At 46.8% G+C, this 21,924-nt stretch overlaps 1 protein-coding gene across 1 annotated transcript in view; it reads right to left on the bottom strand.

Annotated features, from left to right (window-relative positions):
• PSMG2 (proteasome assembly chaperone 2) overlaps positions 1–21,924 on the bottom strand; it is a 299,366-nt gene that overhangs the window by 50,447 nt on the left and 226,995 nt on the right. Inside the window, exon 6 of the mRNA XM_069620829.1 lies at positions 11,032–11,152. Within this exon, the coding sequence (XP_069476930.1) occupies positions 11,032–11,152 (121 nt within the window). The remainder of the gene's footprint in view (positions 1–11,031; positions 11,153–21,924) is intronic.

The raw sequence follows: 21,924 nt of genomic DNA on the forward strand, positions 1-21,924 counted from the left end.
CACCACAAAGAGCACAAGCTATTTCGACCACTCCAATGCCACAAACTGTAAGGGAACTGCAGCAGTTCCTGGGGCTCTGCAACTACTGTAGAGCTTGGGTATTTGATTACAGTTCGTACATAGGACCCCTGGTTGAGGCGTTACGGGAAGCTAATAAAGGGGAGAAAAAACTAGGGTGGACGATGGAAATGAAAGAAGCTTTTGATGAATTAAAAGATGCGATATCAACTGCTCCGGTACTGGCATCCCCAGACTATGAGCGGCAATTTTTTATATTTTCACATTGCGACTCAGCAGTAATGAAAGCAGTGTTGGCTCAAAAAACAAGCATGGGCTACAAACCAGTAGCATTTTACAGTGGCCAGATCCTGTAATGTTAGGCCACTTCCCCTGCGAACAAGGTCTCGCCGCAGCTGCTTTTGCGGTGGAAAAAGCATCAGCAATCACCATGGGGTGCCAGACTACACTATTTGTGGAACATGCACTTTTTGCGATATTAAATGAACCTAAATCCACCCTAACCACGCAAAGAGCATCAGGTTATGAGATCATTCTATCCAGACCCGAACTATCAATTGTTAGATGCAGCACGGTCAACCCTGCAAGGTTCCTAGCAGAAGTAATTGAGGAGGGAGATTATGCCCACGACTGTACACAAATAACTGAAATGTACTCATGTACTAGAAAAGTTGAGGAGACCGCACTAGAGGGGGGTGAGCTCTTATTTATTGATGGGTCATCAACTATCGATCAGAGGGATGGTGTGAGGAGAACTGGGGCTGCGGTGGTAAACATGATGGAGGTACCGGTGTGTGTGGCAATGAAATGTGTACAATTACCACAGCATTACTCCGCTCAAGCAGCTGAACTGGTCGCACTGATCTTGGCGTTGAAGGAAAGCTTTGACAAACGGGTGACCATATATTCCGACAGCGCATATGTTACATCCACTGTCCATTCAGGGCTGTCAAAATGGAGAAGAAGAGGGTTTAGGAGAGCTGATGGCACTCCAGTGCAACATGCCCTCTTATTGGCTGAACTAATCGAAGTAATTAATAACCCCCAAGAATTAGCTTTAGTAAAATGCACCGCACACACCAATGGTGAGGACCACGTCTCGAAGGGAAACGCAGCAGCGGACGCACATGCGAAGTATGCTGCATACTTTGGTGAGATATGGAACCCCCCCAGAGTCACAGAGAGGGAGAGGGAGGGGAATGGCTAAGGAGATGTTGATAAGGGAAGGGTATACCCATCTCCCAGCGACACAGATTATGGAGTTACAAGCGGCTGCACCAATGGCTAAAAAATAAATATGGGTAAAAAGAGGATGTACAATGTCACCAACCGACGCACTATGACGCCAGGGTGGCACTGTAAAAGTTGTAATACCATTGGCACTTTTGAACACCGCCCTGAACCAACTACATCATCCAGCCCACACAGGCAAGGAAGTAATTGCAGCACGAATTAGGGAAGACTGGTTCTGCCCCGAGTTAAATTCGCATGTGTCAAATTTTATCAGTAATTGTCTCACATGTCAACAGTTTACGGCCGGCCACACTCTAAAGGTGATAAGAGGTACTATACCCCGGCCAGAGGGACCTTTCCGGCATCTCCATATTGACTATGTTGATATGATCAATATATGTCAAGGAAATAGGTATATGATTGTAGTAGTATGCCCATTTTCTAGGTGGATTGAGGCAGGGCCTTGTTCACACCCAGATGCATTTAGAGCAGCTAAATTTCTAGTGAGGGAGGTCTTCCCCAGGTGGGGAGTGTGCGAGGTGTTAAGGTCAGACAATGGCCCACATTTCGCAAACGAGATGTTTCAGCACATTACATCACTGCTGAACATTAAACATAAATTTGCATGTGCATACCACCCACAGGCCAACGGTATATGTGAATGCCTGAATGGCCTATTAAAGGAGGCAATTGCAAAGATACAGCAAACAACAAAGAGAAGTTGGTTATATTGTCTTCCATTAGCCTTATTTGAGCTAAGGAATAGGCCAGGGTCCGACCACCACCTCACTCCCCATGAGGTGGTTACCGGACGTCAAATGCGCCTTCCCCTAACGCCAACGTCAAGAGCATTTACCGACCAAGAAAGCACTGCAAGTGTTTTTGGTGATGAAATGTACCAATATGTGTCTTCTTTGATTACTAGTGTAGTGTTTGTGTCTCAACAGCTCGAGCGCACACGGGGCGGGTCTAATAGAAGCCAACAAGAAGACGCGGATAAAGAACTGGAAAAGGAAGGACTGTGTAAGATTGCTAAAGGTGACCACGTACTACTTCGCAACTTCAATAGGAAGTGGAACAGCCCACGCTTTACTGGTCCCCATCTGGTAGAGGAGGTATCAACAAGAGCAGTAAAGCTACAGGACAAGCGTGCCTGGAACCACCTACACGACGTAAAGATCTACAAACAACAGACCCGCCCCAGCGCCACCGACAGGTCCATTGAGAGAACAGCAACAACATCGACAACGGAGGAAGAAAGTTCTACCACAACCAGCGGCCCAAGTATTCCCATACCTTGTCACTCCCCAGACTCCCCAGAGACAACAACTGAAGAAGAAAGGGGTGATCCCCATACAGCCCACCCCATGATTACACGCTCAAAGAGTAAAAGCCACGTCCACCAGTTGAGCCCAAAAACCCCCTGCCCGCCATCCACTGACCCCTGTCCCCATTACAGTAGTAACTGAACTGAAGGACATTGCCTTACACAAATACACATGTAAACACGTGAATGCTCTCTTTTCTTTTCTCTCGCACATGCAGGAACCGTGTATTATTGTACTGCTAAGAAAATAGATGACTAACAAATTCACTGCCCAGGAGTAGATGGTACCCTCAGACGATAATTACCCAGAAGAATTGTCACACCAATTTGTATATGAAATAAAAAGGCCAACGTACCTGAAAAGGAAAAGGGTACATGTCTACTACATAGCATTCCTCTTGGCCATAGAATACTCGATGCCCCACCTCCACCCATACTTGCCTGCGCTAAGAGATAAATCGCTTAGATTAGCGTGGGAACAGCTCTTCGCCTGGGCACTGAATGACTATTTGATAGGGAGAGCTCAAAAAACAACTAACATTTAATAACCAGCATATTGAGAATTTTCAGGCGGGCAACTCTAACATCGCAAGAATACGCTGCCGGACTGCAGCAAGGTAAGAGCAAAATGCCGGTGAAATTAGCATATGTAATAAAAGTAATAGGGATTTTGATAATCACCGGGTTCGTAGCTGCCTCTGTATGGCAGTACAGCTGTGCTATCAATATTATTGCTGTACCCAAACCTAACACACCCCCATCCCCAGCTGCAACAGGTGTTACGTCAGGTGATATTAGTAAAATTGCGCACAAGCAGAATAGAGTTCAACGCAGCACATACTCAGATAATAAAGGTATTGACAATTATATACAAGATTCAGCACACGTCTCAAACAACATATGGTATCAACACATGACCCGCATTGGTAAGCAGACAACAGAAGACAGCTGCTACGTTTGCTCATTAATACCATACGCCATGAGCGCTTCTCAAACATTTGTTGCCACAGAAATAGACGAAAAAACAGCACGATGCATAATATATTTGGCACTGTTCCAAACGAAAGGAAGATTTCAAGGGACAGTGGTGCATATGACGTGGAAAACACGGGCCTCATACCCATACGAAAACAACTTCCTCAAGACTTATTTGAGTTACCACAAGAGCAGTTTACATGCTGAAGCATTCAGATACATAACAAGTGTTCCTGCAAAAGGAGAAACAAAGAAAGTAACACTGCAGTATTTATCATGTGATTGGTACGCCACTGAAGTTCCTGGTAAACTAGGATGTTGGGAGAGGCCACTGGTGACGATAACGGGGAAAGTGTACTTGGACAACAAATGGGAGATAGGAGTGGTTGGCAGCAACATGGTAACAAAAGAAACTATTTCAACTATCGATGCACACAACCACAGATGTTGGACGACTTGGATCAAATACGTGCCTATGCTCACATGGATAGAAACGGATGAAGACCCGATAACAATACTGCCGCTCACTGCGCCTAAAGTATGCTACCAACATAAAAGAGAGGTGGACGTAGGATACAACACCAATTGTGGAAGCGTGATGGAGTTACCTGAGGGGGGAGCAGGAACAGCAGTGATAATGGACCATTACTGGGCCTGTGGAGAAAAGGCATATCACACCCTGCCCCCTCTGTGGAATGGTGTATGCACGATGGTGCACGTCAATGTACCATCACTAGTGGTACCCCAGAAGCATGTGAATGTGGCGAACTTTCCCAAAATGGATGAAGGGGACAAGAGAAATAAGAGATCTGCACCACCTCAGGAGGAGCCAGAGAACAGGACTAGCGGCAATGATACTGTCCTAAATAGACGGAAAAGACAAGGAGAACCTCTGACAGGAAATTACCTATGGGGAAGGTCGGAAACGGCACTCACTTCAATCCCGCCAGAACACAGACTATTCAGCAGAGCAGCAATGTTCTTCTCCTCAATAATACATCCAGGACTACAGGCTTACGCAAACGCAAAATGGCTCCAGATATCTAGATGGGAACTTATGATGACCATCAATTCTACAGTAAACGGATTCAACGCGATAAAAGAGGAGCTGCGAGCAATAAGGATGGTAGCACTGCAGAACAGATATGTATTGGACCTCCTCACTGCCATGGAAGGAGGAGTTTGCGCAAAGATAGGACAATCATGCTGCACATTCATTCCTGCCAACGATGCTGACAACAGTACACTAACAGAAGCAGTTTTACAATTGGCCCAGTTGCACTCCAAAATGGTGGATGAAAGTAAAGGTGTGAAAAAGGATGAGAGCTGGTTTTCGCTATTATGGTCATGGATGCCATCTTGGCTGTCAGATGGACTGAAAATTATAGTTGGTTGTATTATTTTGGCTGGAGCTACATTGATCGTAATAAGATTTTGGAAAGCCCGGAAGGCATGCACCACTGACGAGTTGCTTGAAATGGTTGGTATGCACCCACTGATGCCAGCAGATGACGGCCAACACACAGGCATAATAATACAAGAGAGAGAGAAATTACGCAACCAGATCATCACCAACCACCTGGACCCACCATCGGTGAAGGTCGAGAACCCAAGAAACCCCAGGAGTTACATAGGGAAATGGGTATACTGTACTCCTGGAGGAACCTGTGAATATATGTATTGGTCATTTGAAGATCATGTTAACCATTATGGACATTTAGGAGGAATAACTAAAATATGGAGAGTAAGAGGAGATAACGAAAAGGATATGTTTGTGGTCGACAAGTCGACCAGAGGGGGGACTGAAGTGGGAGAATGGAAAAACAGGCTCCCATCTTCCCCCTCTCGCGCCTGGCCTAAAGGTTCACGGCCCAAGCACCCGCCACGAGAAGAGTTTGCCCATCTACCAGACGACCAGATACCCTGGTACAGGAACATAAGGATGTGCCAGCAGCTCACCCTGTCCATGCCGATGCCTGCGGCATGGATCAACTAGACTAAAACCTATATGTCGTTAGAGATGCCATGACGACCTAGCCAACGGATAGCACACCTGTGCCAATATACACACTGGACACTCCCGCACCAATCTACACGAAGAATATACTCAGTGCTATGACGTAGGCGACAGACATACTCACGGACGTGCATCTTTATTATTTTCCACATAGGCTTTCAAAATGCAGAAACGCAAGACGCACCATGAACTCATATAAAGAGCTTGCTTACGCTTCTTCTAAACCCAGGTGCCATAATGAGAATTATAACGAAGACACGATTCTGGTCATAAGACAATATGAGACTATAATCTAAAGCGCCTGTGCACCAAACGGTTCCACCTATACACCAAGCCTAAGTAGGCCGCAAGCAAGAGCTCCCGTGGACGTTAACAGAACAAGAGTCAGGTTGCTGATCCTGCAGAATGAGCCTGGCGAAAGCAGACAGCCAAGGTCGTAATGTTGCAAACCCACATTCCAAAAGCAGACCATCAAGGGCACGATGTTGCAACCTCGCACGCCGTGCACCAACATCAAAGTCGCACCTGCAAATTAAACCAGGCACACAGTGGAAAAATAATATTAATTGTGCAGAATGCTGCCTCAAACACGGTCCCACCTCACGTGACCAAGCCGAACCTGACAAGATGCCAAGCCCAGGAGGAAGGAGGCGTCTGGATCCCTCGTTACAAGACACAGGCAGATACATTTGAAAGGATCAATGAACATCTGTGACAGTGGGAGTAGTCGGCCGTCCAGCTCATGAATAAGTCTTCACATTGTCTGCATGTACCCATAGTGAAACATTGTTGCAAATTGCAGGTACACCGAGAGCTGGGAACAGCGATGGTCCCAGGCTGGGAAGCTCACGGGCGCACCAATCAGAACATGGGGCTCTTATCACTGACGCCATTAACATTAATCAATCATTAGGAGTCTCCATGTAACAATTCTCATGTATCTAATTGTAGGGACAACCCAGATATATCACGTGACTAACCCTTGTCCACTCATATTATTCTCTATACGTATGCTATACTAACCCTACCACTCGAGCAACCAATTAAGAGTGGCGATAGGTTTTTTGTTAACTTTCTAAAGTGACGCAAGTAGCGCGTCATACTACAGTAAAAAGGGCCCTGCGAGCCCCACGATTGTGTGTGTGTCAGGTCAGACGCGTATGATCCTTGACCCATCCCTGCCGTTTGTGTTTAATAAACAGCAGAGTCACCTTGCTTCTTGTGTGTGTCTCATACTCTATCTTTTTGGGATATACGGGAGGAGTTGGGGCCTCCCTGCCCAGAGGTCTGCGGACGGCCCGGCCGACCCCGGCAGAATTCCCCCCCCCCCCCCCCCCCCGACACCGGTAGTATTCCAAATCCTCTTCCAGTTTCATAGGGGTCACCAAGGTGTTACCCTGTAGAGTAGCGGGCCTGTGGTTACCCACCCCTTTGCCTACCCTCAGGGAGGCACATCAGGTGGTGAGTGGACCGCTCCCATATCTATTACCTTAACTTCTCCCATATTAAAGGTGGGGAGTGGACCCAGCTCACCACACTAAATAACTAACCAAAGCCATTATCATATCATGGCTCTATTTTGTTTATATTCTCAAATAAAGATATGTTTCACTAATACTCTCGAGTCATCTATGCGCATTGACATTGAGTTTGTCACTAAGTCTCATTAATGCGTGTATTTTCTTTTCTTAAAGAAAAACAAAGCAAAATGTTCTCTTTTCTAAATTGGTTAAACCCTCTAAGAACCCAAATTCCGATGATCCCATTCACGCTTACATTTGACGGAAAAAGCTGGCTCTGGAAGACTAGGTTATTGCCAAATGAACTGTGATGAAGTCAGTACACCCCAGGATAGCAGGACTACCAGGGTAAAGAGCCAGAAGATTCCTGGAGGTGGTATATGGGGGAGAGAGACTCTCCATCACTGGGTCTATTCCTAGACTGGAGACACATTCATCTCTCAGAAGCCGTTTATTTATTTTTTTGTGTGGCTCCTATGTTAATACCTATATGCAAGTTGGAGGAGGAGTGTAACCTGCCATAAGACTTAAGACTTTAATCTTGCGATAGGCCCTCTACCATCAGTCCTGCAGCTATTATTATAACTCATTGGGTATAGAGACCCAGCAGGTGAGAAGAGAACGGCGGAACGAAAGGCAAAAGCAATGACAGTACCCAGAGCTCTTTGCTACTGAAAGGACCAATGCTGCATCCATCCAACCTTTGCATGAAACATGCGAGAGGAAGGAGCTAGGTGCCTGGGAGATGCAAAGGAGTCCAATCAGTCACAATATTATATTAACAGAGTCAGTAAGGAAATGCCATGAAGCTACAGATAAGGCTTTAACCTGGAGTCAAAATGTCTGGCAAATATTTTATTAGTTCTGAGCAATGTAGGCCAGCAACAGGAGGAACCAGTTTTGACACACAACCATGTAAAGTCTCCTTAAAGAAAGAACTTATACATAGCCAATCGCCACAATGGAGAGAGACCAAGGAAGTAGGCAGGGCTAGCGCCAGAACAATGAGGCAGGTGTGGAAGTAGGAGAGCCAGCAGAGCAAGGAGAGTTTAGGAGTAGAGAGAAAGGAAGCCAGGAATTGAAGGCAGATGAGAAGTATAAGAAGAGCAGCTGCAGAAGCAATAGCCCTCCACTGGCACGGACAGGAGGGTTGAGGCTCCAAAGGCGGACAAACGTGGAGTACCCTGAAGTCACTAGGACAGCTAGCCATAGGGCAGTGGAGGAGCCCAAGGGAAAACCTAGGTACTGGGCCCCCTAAACACCTCTGGTATGAAGGGTGTCATATTCCTCCTGAGTGAGAGTAAGCAAGAGAACCACTCTAGTTCCAACTTTGAAGGCAACATGCCTCTCCTAGGTGAAAAGTGCAGGATAATCTTTACTGTCAAAAGGGATAAGCAAAACTTGTAGTGGGAAGGGGAGAGAGAATATATGAGAAAAAGAGAACAAGAGAGAGAGGGAGAGAGATAAGAGGGGATGGAAGAAATGTAAGCAATCTCCTTCAGTAGATGTGACAAACATTTTAAGACATACCTGTGGGAGTTAAACAGAGACTTTAGGAGTTCAGGATGTCCAAAGCTAGGTGAAGTGATATTTGTGTATCCCTCAAGAGTTCTTCCCCATTTCTAAAGCCTCTTCTCTTATAACAAGACATATAAATTATAGCGTGACCTCAGCCGCTGAACGTGTGGCATCACGCTGTGTATATTAGGTAAGTAAAAAAAGATGGTGCCCGCTTTTTCACACCACACGGAAACGCTGCGGTATCCCAACAAGAACCTGGGCCTAATCAGGCCCAGCATCTGTGAGTGTTTTGCTACTAGGGTTTATTGCACAAGTTAGAAAGACGTCATGGATAGGGATATTTTGACAAGTTCTCTTCTGTTTGTATTTTTCAATTAAGGAATACAGAGCGGAAAATATTCCAACATGTGGTAATCACCTATATTGTATTCAAGTGTGTTACAAGTAGAGACTTCCTGGATTGACACCCAGTCATATATAAAAGGTATGTCATTATCCCCAATGAGGGATTAGATGGGCTAAAAGACAGTTTTTTTGAATGGATCAAGGAGTCTGAACAACATTGACAGTCAATGGGGGCAATTTATACATGCATTTCATCTTTGCTATAGGGACTGATATAATCAAGAATATTAGCATGAAGGTTGTGGGGCTAATGAATGCACCTGACTCCATGATGGTGGGTAGGGTTTTTAAATCCTCATTCATCGCTGGAAAATGATAATTGAATCCGGTAACTTACTATGGGAAAATGATCAAACTCAGTACATAGGAACACGATCGAGCCAATCCCACACCCCAAATCGAGAAAGGCTACAGAGACACCAATCACAAGTGTTATTGAATGATCAGGATCATCAAGGGAACTATAAAAGAGCACTATTTGAGGCAAGAGTCCCCCTTGCGCCTCTCCTGCTCCCGCTCAACCCCCCTCCCTCCCTGCCTCCTTCCCTGCCAGAGGAGCAGAGAAAGCTAGAAGCGTACTGAAGGCTACATCTCATACAGGCAGAGACCGTATTAAGAGGAAGGAAACTCGGTGTAAGCCTAGTGAGGCCTAGATCGCAGCCAGTGCCAGGAGCCAAAGCGCAAGAAAGCAAGCCAAGACTCTGTTAAGAGATGGAGGGTGGCCTATGGCTGATGGGTGAGAATATCACAGCCTGACAAAAACCCTAAGCAAGGAAGAATAAATACTTGCTGATGGGAGCATTTCAAGATACTATCCAAAGCAAGGAGGAGGGGGTGGAATACTTGCTGGTAGCAATGTGTCATGTTAATACCCTAAACCAACGGTGGTGGAAATACTTGCTGCTAGACGTGTCAAAAGGCGACCAGAGCACTTTATCCCTATTTTGCCAAAGATCAATTTGTGTGCCAAATGCCGCTGATGCTGTGCTATATTAGGGAATCCAGATAGGATATGAAGTCCTTCAGTTAGGCCATTTCACCATTTCAGTAACTCATCCTGAGACTTTTAGAATAACTGTGCCTTTTGAGTTGTAGATGAATCCCCTCGACCCCATAAACATTCTTCAAATCCCATCTGGTGTTTAAATATAAAGGTGTTGCTCTTTATTTTGTCTTGTTGCTCTATCATATAGGAAAGGAAAGTACAGCCTGACCCCTATATGGGGATTGGGGCATGATGTGCCCAGATTAGGAATCGGCATGCTAGACATCATCCTACTGATGTGGATTATGGCTAGTGAGCAGGACATTATAACCATGCGGAAAGGACTGGGCAAAAAAGCGGCTTGGTGTTCTATCCCCCCGAGACTGAGCTGGGAAAAGGAGGAGATTGAAGCTAACTCCCCGAGTTGTATTCCAAAAAGCAGCAGAGTGCTACATCCCAGAGATTGGGTTGTCCTATAGAGAATCTGGGGGAGAACAGCATCCCTGAGACAGTCTACTGACAATTATTTAACTCAAGACATTGTTGATTTAGATTAAAACCAAGGTGGGACTTCTTACTTTGTTGTAAAGTAACTCCAAGACCTGTAGACATTTACCCAACCACACTCCAGTTGAATGTCATAACTCTGTGACTGTATTGAACAAGGCACAGATGGCATCAACAATCCAAGACAGACTTCTTTTGGTAAATCTGAGGGACACTAGTATCCCCACGTTTGAGAATCCCTTGAACCCATTTGTTTATTCCGTCCCGACACTGCTGGTCTAGCTCAAACCCAGGAAGGATACTCTTGTTCAGTTACAGGTAAACACTTAGCTTCCGTAGGCATTCATCCCCTCCCTTTCCTCTGTGTGAAAATGAACGTGGTCATCCTCACATCTCGAGTCATGTGATTATTGTTGATCCGCTGCAGTCCTCAAAGAAATCTAGATTAGAATAGCCTTTAAAAAAATCCAATATAGAGAGGCGACATTGATATATGTGAAGATAGGCACACAGGTTTCCTTACTGAATGTTCAACCAGTGGCATCCATTCATTGAGGTAATTAACAAGAGAGAAGGCATCTGGGATATTGTCCCCCTCCGAACAGAACTTCAGCAAAACTGCCAGATGGATCCCTTCTGTGCAACTAAAAAGACCAAAGAAAATTAAGTTAGATCTGTATTGTTTAAACATTGTAGAAACAAAATGTTGCAACATTTAACTTTTTCCATGGTGAAAGAAAATGAACTCCTAAGCGCTGGGGAGAGGTCATGGTTACAATGTATTTTTCTGCTTTGCATCAGCCATCAAACTGTACCGAATCAGTTTAGCACTTTGTTTTACACGTTTTCTTACATTTAATTCACTAAACTATAAATGGTATCAGTGGATTGAGCATGGCTAGTTGACCCACAGTATATAAACATCTAGTTAGAGTTTCAGAATTACCAACAAATATACCAAATGTTTCTTATTTCGAGAGACCAGATACAGCTAGAAGGAGAGACCTGGTTTAAAGTAAGTACTTTTGATTATCGCAAAATAAGCAACAGCCTACATAATATTTCTGCAAAGCGATCTTCATGTAATTAAGTTGTGCACAGGAATTAACTAGACAATATAGAGTCAAGTGCATAGTTAAAAAGTACATTTTCAGAAAAGGCATTAAAAAAAGAAAAAAAGAAAATGGTCTCTCAAGGCCACATAATGTTCACACAGTATACAAATGTCCTGGATATTTAAAACAGACAGGTCTAAGAAACTCAATTAGCCACCAAGTCCCAACATTATGCCTATGGGTCCATATGAAACCATGGACCCAAGTTATCCTATGAAGATAAATAAAGGGTCTGACATGTGGAGCCCAGAAAGCAGGGTGGACCAAAAGACGACCCCAGAAAGGATCAGGGGACTCACCATAATTAGCCCAGCTCAAGTGTTAAACTCCACAACCCAGAGGACGAGAGCTTGTAGAAGCGAGTAATGAAGCCACCACCAGAGAAGGCTATGTTTATGTTCTGCATGGGCTAGCTCAGCACAGGAGCCCAACAGTCAGAGACAAACAGAACTATTAGTCAATTTGTCAGGTGAGTCTGATTACCCCCAACAGGAGATCCAGATGTAGAAATGAGTCTGATGCAGAGTGGTGCCCTTGGAGCAGTAGTTTGGGTGTTTTAAAACAAATGATTACAGTCGCTGAGGCAAGATTGGTAGTAGAAGACACAGACACTGGAGGAACACGCCTGGATTCTCAGTGGAAGTCAGAAGAATTCTGAAGAAGTGCAGACAATAGAATGGAAACTCAGCAACAGCAGGATGGAGATACAAGAATGGTGACCTTAGCCAGGAGTCATACATCACAGCTCAAAATAAATGCAGCAAGGCATCCTTCTCAAGATTTCCACACCAGCAAGACTGTACCTGTGTCCTCTTAAACTGATCAATCATTGAGTGAAGGGTCCAGCATAGGCACCAGCCTCCCCAGACCAAAAAGGAGAATGTGGTGCTCTGTTTCAAGCAGTACAGGTGAATCCTGAAAGGGGAAGAGATACAAAAACACCTCCTGGGGGCACGGCCCGAGAAGCAAACAAGATGGCCTCATTCGTGCTGTCCTTCCTGCACCTGCGGCTCAGGGCAGGTGGTGCGGTGGGTCTGATATGTTATTGCATCCGGGGGGGAATTCCCATTTCATTTACGATGTTGAGCAGTTAGTTCCAAGTGTGGTTGGCTTTTGTGATCCGGTCGTTGTAGTATTTTTCGTTTTGCGAATTTCTGCTTTGTACGATCAAATCTGTTTTTGATAGGTTATTCTTTTGTGTTGGTTGTAGTTTTTCCTCAATTCTTTTTTTAAAAATACATTTTCAAGGTTACATGAGTAAGCTTCCTTGTGATCCGGACAGAGACAGAGGCACTGGGAGTGTTTGTCCTCCACAAACGCATTCCTCAATACGCAGCTAAAGTTGAGCTTCACGTGCAGTGTAGGCCCGATGGCCTTCTGGAATCTTCGATGAAACTCTCGCCAATTCTTGCCCTTGAGTGGTGTTGAAAGACGCCGACAAATGGATCCCTGTTTGCCGGTCAAAGAAACGAAAGAGCACACGGGCTCTTTTTGACAAAAATAGGAACTTTTTAAAAAAATAGCGGGGAAACATAGAAAAGCTATATGAGCAAAACTCGAGGACTCCCAAAACTTGTATGTGCGGTAAAAATCTGAAGATGGCTGTCAGAGGAGGGGTTTAGGAAGAGGGCAGTCATTGGCTGGGGGCAGTATGACCCAGAGCTCAGTGATTGGTTTATAGGAAAGATAGTTTGTAAGTCAAAGTGAAACCGTTTTTTCTTTTACTGAGGATTCCTGGCTCGATGACGGGGAATATTCATGAGCATGTGAATCCATGCCAGACCCCATGCTGGAGAAGGGACCCACCCTCGTCCCGAAGCTATGAACTTGTCAGCCTAACTCCTGAGCCCTACAATTCGGCCGCTTAAATCTTCCACAAAAGGTATATGGATATCCTAAAGGAGGCATGGAAACCCAACACGAGACACTGCTATTTCAACAAGTGGAAGAGATTTGTGATATGGTGCAGGTCACAAACCATAAACCCAATCCAATGATCCCCAGCTAACATTTTAGATTACATACTTTACCTACTAGACTCCGGCTTAGTATTCAACTCCATCAAAGTACACCTGGCTGCTCTGTCAACTTACACCACTTCACAAAACAAGGTGTCCTGGTGGAAAGTTCCTGTTATTAAACCATTCACTGAAGGGGTAAAGAGGCTATCCCCTCCCATCTCTAACCCTCCACCAGGTTGGGATCTTAATGTCATGCTCTCCAAACTCCTGGGTCCGCCCTTTGAGCCCATGCACAAGGCCAGCCTAAAACATTTGACTTACAAAACTGCTTTTTTTTTTAAACTTTATTTATTGTGCTTGAAAATACAACAAGAGAACGAGCAGCATACAATAGTAAGCAAATATACAATCAATGTACACAGATGGAAAGTGGTACAGACAGCGAGTCAGAGGGACCAGCAAACAATGCAGTAATTAGAGCTCATATATTGCAGTGATAATCGATGCAAACTTAAGAAGATGTAGGGGTGGGGGAGGAGGGATCATCAGGGTCATCATCAGTGTCAGCAGATATTGCTGAGATGTAGGAGTGGAACGGGGACCAAACATTCCTCGGCCTCCACACCAGTGGCTGCTGACCTGCCCAAGCCTCCTCCGTGTCCGAAGCCCATGTGACAGCACAGAGCCATTGAGCATTCGTGGGATCCCCGGGGCGGAGCCAGCGAAACAGAATACAACGAACCGCTAGAAGCATGCAAAGCTCCGCCAGTTTCCTGGATCCCAGCCGAGGCCAGGGAGCTTGTGGAAGAGGCATGTCAGTGGGGATGGGGCGATAGTGTAGTCTAGGATGTCAGACATGGTAGAGCAAACCTCTCGCCAAAACTGAGAAAGACGCGGACAAGACCACATCATATGTATGTATTTATCTGGACACCTGGGGGGATGGTCCTTTGACATGTGATGTAATCTGTTCGGGGTGTATTGGAATCTATGGAGTACCTTGAGTTGGATCAGTTTGAAGCAGGAGTTGAACGATATGTACGTGAATCTGGGTGCACATACGGTCCCAGCGTTGACCAGTTATTTCAGTTTCTATGTCCTCGCCCCAGGTACGCCTGAGTTTATCAAAGGGGGGGGAATAGTTTTGGACTGCAGTAAGATGTATAACCTGGAGACCTTTTCCGTAGTAGATATGGTATTCAGGATTTCAGTGAGTATGGGGTCATCTGGGGGTATGAGGGTATGGAAAGTCTGGGTACCCTTTCTTAAGGTAACGGCGAAGGCCCATATATTGGAGCCAAAGGGAGGGCTTCCCTCGCAGGGATGCAGGTAGCTCTGGCCGTTCAAGGAAATTGCCTTGGTCGAAAACATCTTGGATAGTTTCAAAGCCTACATCGGTCCAGAGGCGCACTGCAGCTGTGGATATACCGGGAGCCTTCAGGAGTAAGTTCCAAAGGGGGAGGTTGCATGTAAGAGATGGGAGACATTAGCCAGCTTCCATAGTTTAGTCAAAGCCAGTGACGCGGAGCCTACGGGGTGAAACTGGACACGTTGAGGAGAGAGGACTAAGGAATGGATATCACGACCCTTCACTGCAAGACATCCGAGCCTAGCATGCGGTGGAGGGTTTGTAAGGTCAAACCAGTACGAAGCGTATTGCGCTTGAGCAACCAACCAATAACTTTTAAAGTCGGGGGCGCAAAAGCCGCCCCTTGACATGGAGGGAATAAATGTGTCTACTTTAAGACAGACCGCGCCGGAGTGCCACAGGAAAGTATTGACCGTGCGGGTCAGTGATTGAAATAATTCATTATCAGGGCACAAGGGAATATTAAGGAACCTGTATAGGAATTGGGGGGGGGGGGGGGGGGGGAGTATGACCATTTTTAGAATACCAATTTTACCCGCCAGGGAAATTTACAGTTTCGCCCAGCCTGTACATTTCCTGGTAAGTGTGGTCAGGTATTTTCCGAAATTGGCCGTGTGTAGCAGATTCGGTTGGCGGGCAACAACTACTTCGCGATAGGTGATCTCAGTCTGTGACCATGTGAAACCCAAGACGTCTGAGGGGGGGGGGGGAGGGAATAACTTCAGTAAGTGGAAATAGGGTAGATTTTGAGCAGTTCACTTTGAGACCCGAAATCACTCCAAAGTGGACAACATCGTCTAGAATAGGGGCAAGGTGGTCTGCAGGTGTGCGAATGAAGCAGGGTGTCGTCAGCATACAGGAAGATGATTTCAGGGGAGCGGACAGTCCCAGACCTCTATGTGCATGCATTTGGAGCATCCTATATGCTAGGGGTTCTATGGATATGGCAAAAATCTGAGGCGAGAAGGGGCAACCCTGCCTCGTACCTCTGGCTATGTGGAAGAGGCTGGAACATCTGTCCTCAGTGCAGACCCTAGCCATTGGTTCAGAATAAAGTAGTCTGACCCAGGACTGGAAGCAGGGCCCGAAGTTGCACTTCTCTAGGACTCGCCATAGGTATCTCCATGAGGCAGAGTCAAATGCTTTTTGCATATCAAGGGTAGCCACCACTGCCTGTACGTTCGGGTCAATCCAGCTAAGAATATTAAACAGTTGACGCAAATTGAGGGAAGTGGAGTGCCCCAGGATAAATCCGGCCTGGTCTGGATGTATAATATAAGACATGTATGGGGCCAGACTTTGGGGCAACACTTTAGCGAAGATCTTAACATCACAGTTGATAAGGGAGAGGGGCCTGTATGAGCCACACCGAGTGGGGGGTTTGCCCGGTTTGAGTAGCACAAAAGGTATATGGATATACAGAGATTATGGTTTCCCAGAGGGAAGGGGGAAGAACACCCAACTCACAGGATTCCTCCCATAGCGCATGTAGTTGGTGGACCAGGTGGGCTTTATATTGCTTGTAAAACTCTACCGGGAGACCGTCGGATCCAGGGGCTTTACCGGAGGCCAGGGAGTCAATGGCTCTAGATATGTCTTCAGGCGTAATTAGTATGTCGAGACCATCCCTAGTCTCAGCGGAAAGGCCGTTGAGTGGGAGGATGTCTAAGTATGTGTCGATTTCAACCATAGGGATACTGTCAACATTAGAATAGAGGGATTCGTAGAATAAGCAGAATTCTGTGTTAATAGCTTGCGCTGACAGGGCCAGGGTGCCATCAGGCCTCTCTATAGCCGGGATGTGGGGTGATCCGGTCTCCTGGTTGAGGAGCCTAGCCAAGACACGACCAGGACGCTCCCCTTCACCATACCTACGAGCCAAGTGGAGGTCGTCCAGGAATTTCCTTTACCGCTCGGCATGGGTGTGGAATGAATCTAATTCTATGCCTATATTGGAGAGGGCATCGGGAGACTGAAGAGGCGTATTGTGTCTCAAGGGAGGAAAGAAGAGATTCGCTCTTCGTAATGTCGATCCGGATCACTGAGAATCCCTGACTTCTTGGAGATTGTTATGCCCCTTATGTAGACTTTGAATGATTCCCAAAGGGTGGCTTGCGTACGGACTGAACCCGTGTTTAGTGCTAAAAAGTTGGTTATGGCAGTCCCTAGCTCCATCTCAAAAGTAGGGTCTAAAAGGGAATGTGGTTTCAATTTCCATGACCAGGTCCTTTTGTGACTCGTACCCCACCCAAGTGAAATTGTTATCGGGGAATGGTCCGAGAATGTTCTGGGGAGAATTGTCATATGTGTGATTGTTCTAATGAGTGTGTCCGATACACGCCATCTGTCGATCTGTGAGTGCGAACCATGTACCGAAGAATAAAAGGAGTATGTTCGAGAATCCGGATGCATCAGTCTACATGCATCGGAAAACATCACCTGCGCCTGGACATCAATAATGGTTTTAGCTGCCTTGGAAAGTTGGCGGGGCTTGGGGCCCGATCTGTCAAGATGCACGTCTAAGATAGTGTTAAAGTCCCCACCCCCAAAGGATTGGTACAAGGGGGAATCCAGAAAGCAGGGAGGCCTGATGTGTGTAAAACTGAGTGTCATCTATGTTGGGGCCATAAATGTTAAGGAGCACGACTTCACAGTTTAATAGAGTGCCAAACAGGAAGACATAGCGACCTAGGAGGTCCACGTGAACCATTGTATGCTGAAACGTAATACTTTTGTTTATCAGGATCATGACTCCGCAATTATAGGTACAATAATCAGTGTAGTATCATGGAGGGCCCCAAGATTTAGCAAAACTCTCACAGCCATTAGTTCAAGCATGGGTTTCTTGCAAAAACAGCAATTTCACACCATGCCGTTCGACATATAACTGCAATTTGCGCATCTTTACGTAGTTACCCAGTCCCCTAATATTCCAGCTCATACAGACCAGGTTGTCGTCGGCAATCGAAATAGGTAGCAGATGTTAATGATACAGATTGTTGAGTTAGGGAGTTGGGATAAAGGTGCTAGAAAAACGTGGATGAGTCTCTGGTCTCTATGTGTAAGACTAAGGATGTTTGTGCTCTCTAATTCCCTATCGCATGTCAAGCAATTTTCAACATAACACCCCTCCTGCCCCACCCCCAACCCTCTCCCAATCAGAGGGGTGAAAACCTGGAAAACTTCTAGCAAAACCAAAAACAACGGCATCATCGCCTGGGGGGCTGTGTGCTGGCCAGGAGCGGCGATGCTTTCGAGGCAGGGAACAGATTAGGCATTATTGTGGTACATAGCATGATGGGGATGTGAAACGGGTGGAAAAAGCATATTAGCGGCACTGAACACGAAGATAATCAACTGGTCCGGAATAGGCTGTAAACTGAAGGGCCCACTAATAACAAGCTCCGTTTTAAACTAGTATTATCATATATTTTCTGATGAACAAAGCAACACGGTCTTGGCTGACGAGGCGGATGTGGTCATCCAGGAAAATGTTCATCGATAAATTTGGAGGCCTCTTCCGGAATAGTGAAAAAATAGACTTGATTTGAGTGCTCAATCCTGAGCTTGGCCGGATACAGCATGGACAGGTCTCGAATCCTCTTCTTAGTAGGCAGGAAGGTTTTGCGCTCCTACTGGACAGATCCAGAAAGTCCCGATATAGGTGGATTCTGGAGGAGCCAAGGAAGAGTTCCCCCTTCGCTCTCGCCACCCAGAGTAGTAATGAATCTTGATCACGATATTTTAAAACTCTTGCAAGGATAGGGCGAGGAGGTGCACCGGGCTTTGGCTTTGCTGTCAGGGTGCCGCAGGCCCCCTATAGTGCGAATTGTGGGGAGAGTTTCGGGAATCCAGAAGCATGAGCAAGGTGCGTTCAATATAGTCTTCCATTGAAGGGACCCCTATGATGCAGAGGTTGTTGCATCTAGAGCGCGAGTCAAGGTCTTCGTTCTTCTTGCTGATGTCCAGTACTTGTCTGGAAAGAGTAAACACCTCTGCTCGAAGGGCAACAAGATCATCTTCAGCGGCCCCCACCCTCGCAACTCGGCCATCAGTTTTCTCCATGTTGCCTGTGATCGATGATATGGTCCCATTCATATCATCTAGTTTGGAGTGTAGAGCAGTGCATCCTTCCCGCATGTAGTCCATCATCTTCTGAGATTCAATGGACTCGGGAGGTGAAGACGTGGTGGGGTCAGGTTCAAAAGCGAGCTCAGCAGATTTTGGTGGTGCTTTCGCAAACATGTTGATGCAACTCTGTTTTTTGTTGGCACCCTTTGTCATGGTCTCTGGATTCACCGGAGGACAACCGCACAGTACACAGGGTGTGGTAGTGACCAAACATGGTCAGTTACCCCCGCCTACTGTGATGATCGATGAACGGGGGAGTCCCGTGGCCCAGACTGTGATGAAATGGTGGGACTCTGGGCAGCGTTTCAAATGATTAATTGAATATAGTAGGCAGACTTGGGTTTAGTATGGTGGGGTGTGTGAAGAACAGACCCTGGCCGGCGGTCTAGAGTCCTTGCGTGGGCATCCTGTAAGTGGTTTCCAAGAACAAGAAATACTGTTGGGATGAACAGTGGCGCACCCCAAGTCTGGGAGGTGTAGCATTTACTGGGTCCAGACTGGTTGTGGGCTCCCTTGTTTGCTGGGGAAGAGATGCGTAGGTCTGGGCCCAGTTGACAGTGCCGTAGAGAGTTAATTAAGTGGTCCTCCAGGAGTTCAACCGCAGTTAACTGTGTGGTTGCAGACCCCTCAGGTCCGTTGGGTGAGTATCTAGCGTGAATGTGTATGTGGGCGATCTAGTTCAGAAGTATCTACCCCCGATTAGTGCTGAGAGGTGTGGTAGTCCCACTCTATTTACCTTTTGAGGCGCCAGTCATTGGTGTTTCATGTCTCTGTGTACAGACTTGAAGGCACGTCTGTTCCGAGGGCCAGGCCATATCAGGGAAATGGGCCTGTGCGATAATGAAGAGGGTCCAAGGGATCCAGGTAGGATGTTGCAGTTATAGTGTGATTCTTAAAGGGAAAGCCTCCACAGTGTCAAATTCAATCAAAGGAGGTCAAGCTACCCGGTGAGAGCAGTACCAGCAGTGACGTCTGCTTGGGCCGGTCTGCACTGCACCCGGATGGATTGTGTTCCCCCACGTATGGTGGGGTGCCAGGTGGTGATGATGGCACTCAGGGTGTTTATTGAGCGATCAAATGTGGCCAAGGATTTGTAGTTGGTACGCACCGCAGCAGTCCTCCAGGCGTACAACAGGCCGTGGGCCGAGCTGCGGCTATGTACGTGTTAGGGGGCCAGTATAATCGTTAAGTTGTGATGGTAGGCATCCCCGCGCCGCAGCCCAGTCAGCGGTACTCCACCCACAGCCGGAAAGGAGGCGGTCGTTAGCCGCACCGCAGCGATTATAAGGAGAGGTGTAAGCAGCAGGTGCCCCCATCATCCCCCCGGACGGGACCAGAGCAGAGTTCCCACAGTTATAGGGGGCTTTATTCCAATGAGCAGGTGAGGTGATCCAAGTACTCACCGCGGTATGGCTACAGTCAACAGCCAGCATCCGCCAGCCTTCAAGGAGCCAAGGGCACCGTATTCCACATCGGTCGTGTGAGCGCTCCAGCTCTCAGCCCCTCGGTCCAGGGCGCCTCACCTCAGAGCGATGGGCGAACCACCAAGCCCGTGTGGCACTGAGAGGTCCGTCTGTATGTGTATGCCGGGCTGGTGCAGTCAGCTCTCCGCGCAATGGCGCCAGGGTCCCAACCCGCCAGCACGTGATCAGAGGAGGATGTCGGGACACTGCGAGCGTGGATCCGCTCCTCGTATAGAATCCTCGTCCAGCCTCGGCCGCTGCTCTCCTTCCACCGTGGCAAGGCATACAAGTTGGGCAGCGGGCGCCCGTCCCCCCAGCAGGCCTTTACCACTGCGGCACTCGCGCCTGTATGGGTCCTCCCACTCTGGAAGCGAAGTATGGATCAGCGTGAGGAGGTCTCTGTCTTTTCGGGGTGGCAATATTTCCATCGCAGCGAGCTCCCACAGCTCAATATTCGGACAATTGCTGTAGAAGGGTTACAGTAGATGGTTGACAGCTTTTTTTCCAAGGAATCCGCCGTACCACCGCAGGTTTGGAGGATTAGGATTTCTCCCAGTACGGAGCTCTCACTCAGGTAGCCATCTTTCACAAGTGCAACAGCGCCCCCCCACCTCACAAAACTGCATTCCAAGTAGCCAACACCTCTATAAGACGAGTCAGTGAGCTACAAGCTTTATCCATACAATACTCTTTCTTCATAATCCACAAAGTCCTCAAATCACATCCTAGGTTTTCACCTAAGTTAATTTCAAAGTTCCATGTTAATCAGTCCATAGAACTTCCTACTTTTTCAAAATCCATCTAACTCAGCTGAGTGAAGCCTCCATACACTTGATGTAAAGAGGGCGGTCTTGTACTATGTGAACTTAACTAAAGCCCTAAGGAAAACAGACCAACTCTTTGTTGTTTCCATAGCATCAGGGACAGAGGGCAGTCGCATATAAAAAAATGCCATCTCCAAATGGATAGTGAAGTGCATACAGCTCTGCTATTCCCTATCCAAAAGAGTTCTACCATTCACTCACAGGGCTCATTATACCAGAGGTACCAGAGCTACCTTAGCCTTCATTGCAAACGTCCCTCTAGATGCCATTTGCAAAGCTGCTACATGGAGTTCCTTTCATACTTTCACAAAGCATTATTGCATTGACACTCACTCTAAAGCAGATTCACAAGTGGGACAAGCAGTTCTAAAACATCTATTTCCTGCTGTACCTTCCACATCCCACCTCCTTCTCCAGGCACTGCTCACTAATCCATGTAGAGCATGTGATCTAAGCAGATCTACAAGCCTCAGAAGAGATGCATTACTCACTACAATCGTATTTCTGATCCTTGTATATACTTAGATTCACATGCGCCCACCCTTCCTCCCCT

The sequence above is a fragment of the Ambystoma mexicanum genome, chromosome 5q, assembly GCF_040938575.1.
Source record: "Ambystoma mexicanum isolate Mex_15411 chromosome 5q, UKY_AmexF1_1, whole genome shotgun sequence".
Classification (NCBI taxonomy): Eukaryota; Metazoa; Chordata; class Amphibia; order Caudata; family Ambystomatidae; genus Ambystoma; species Ambystoma mexicanum.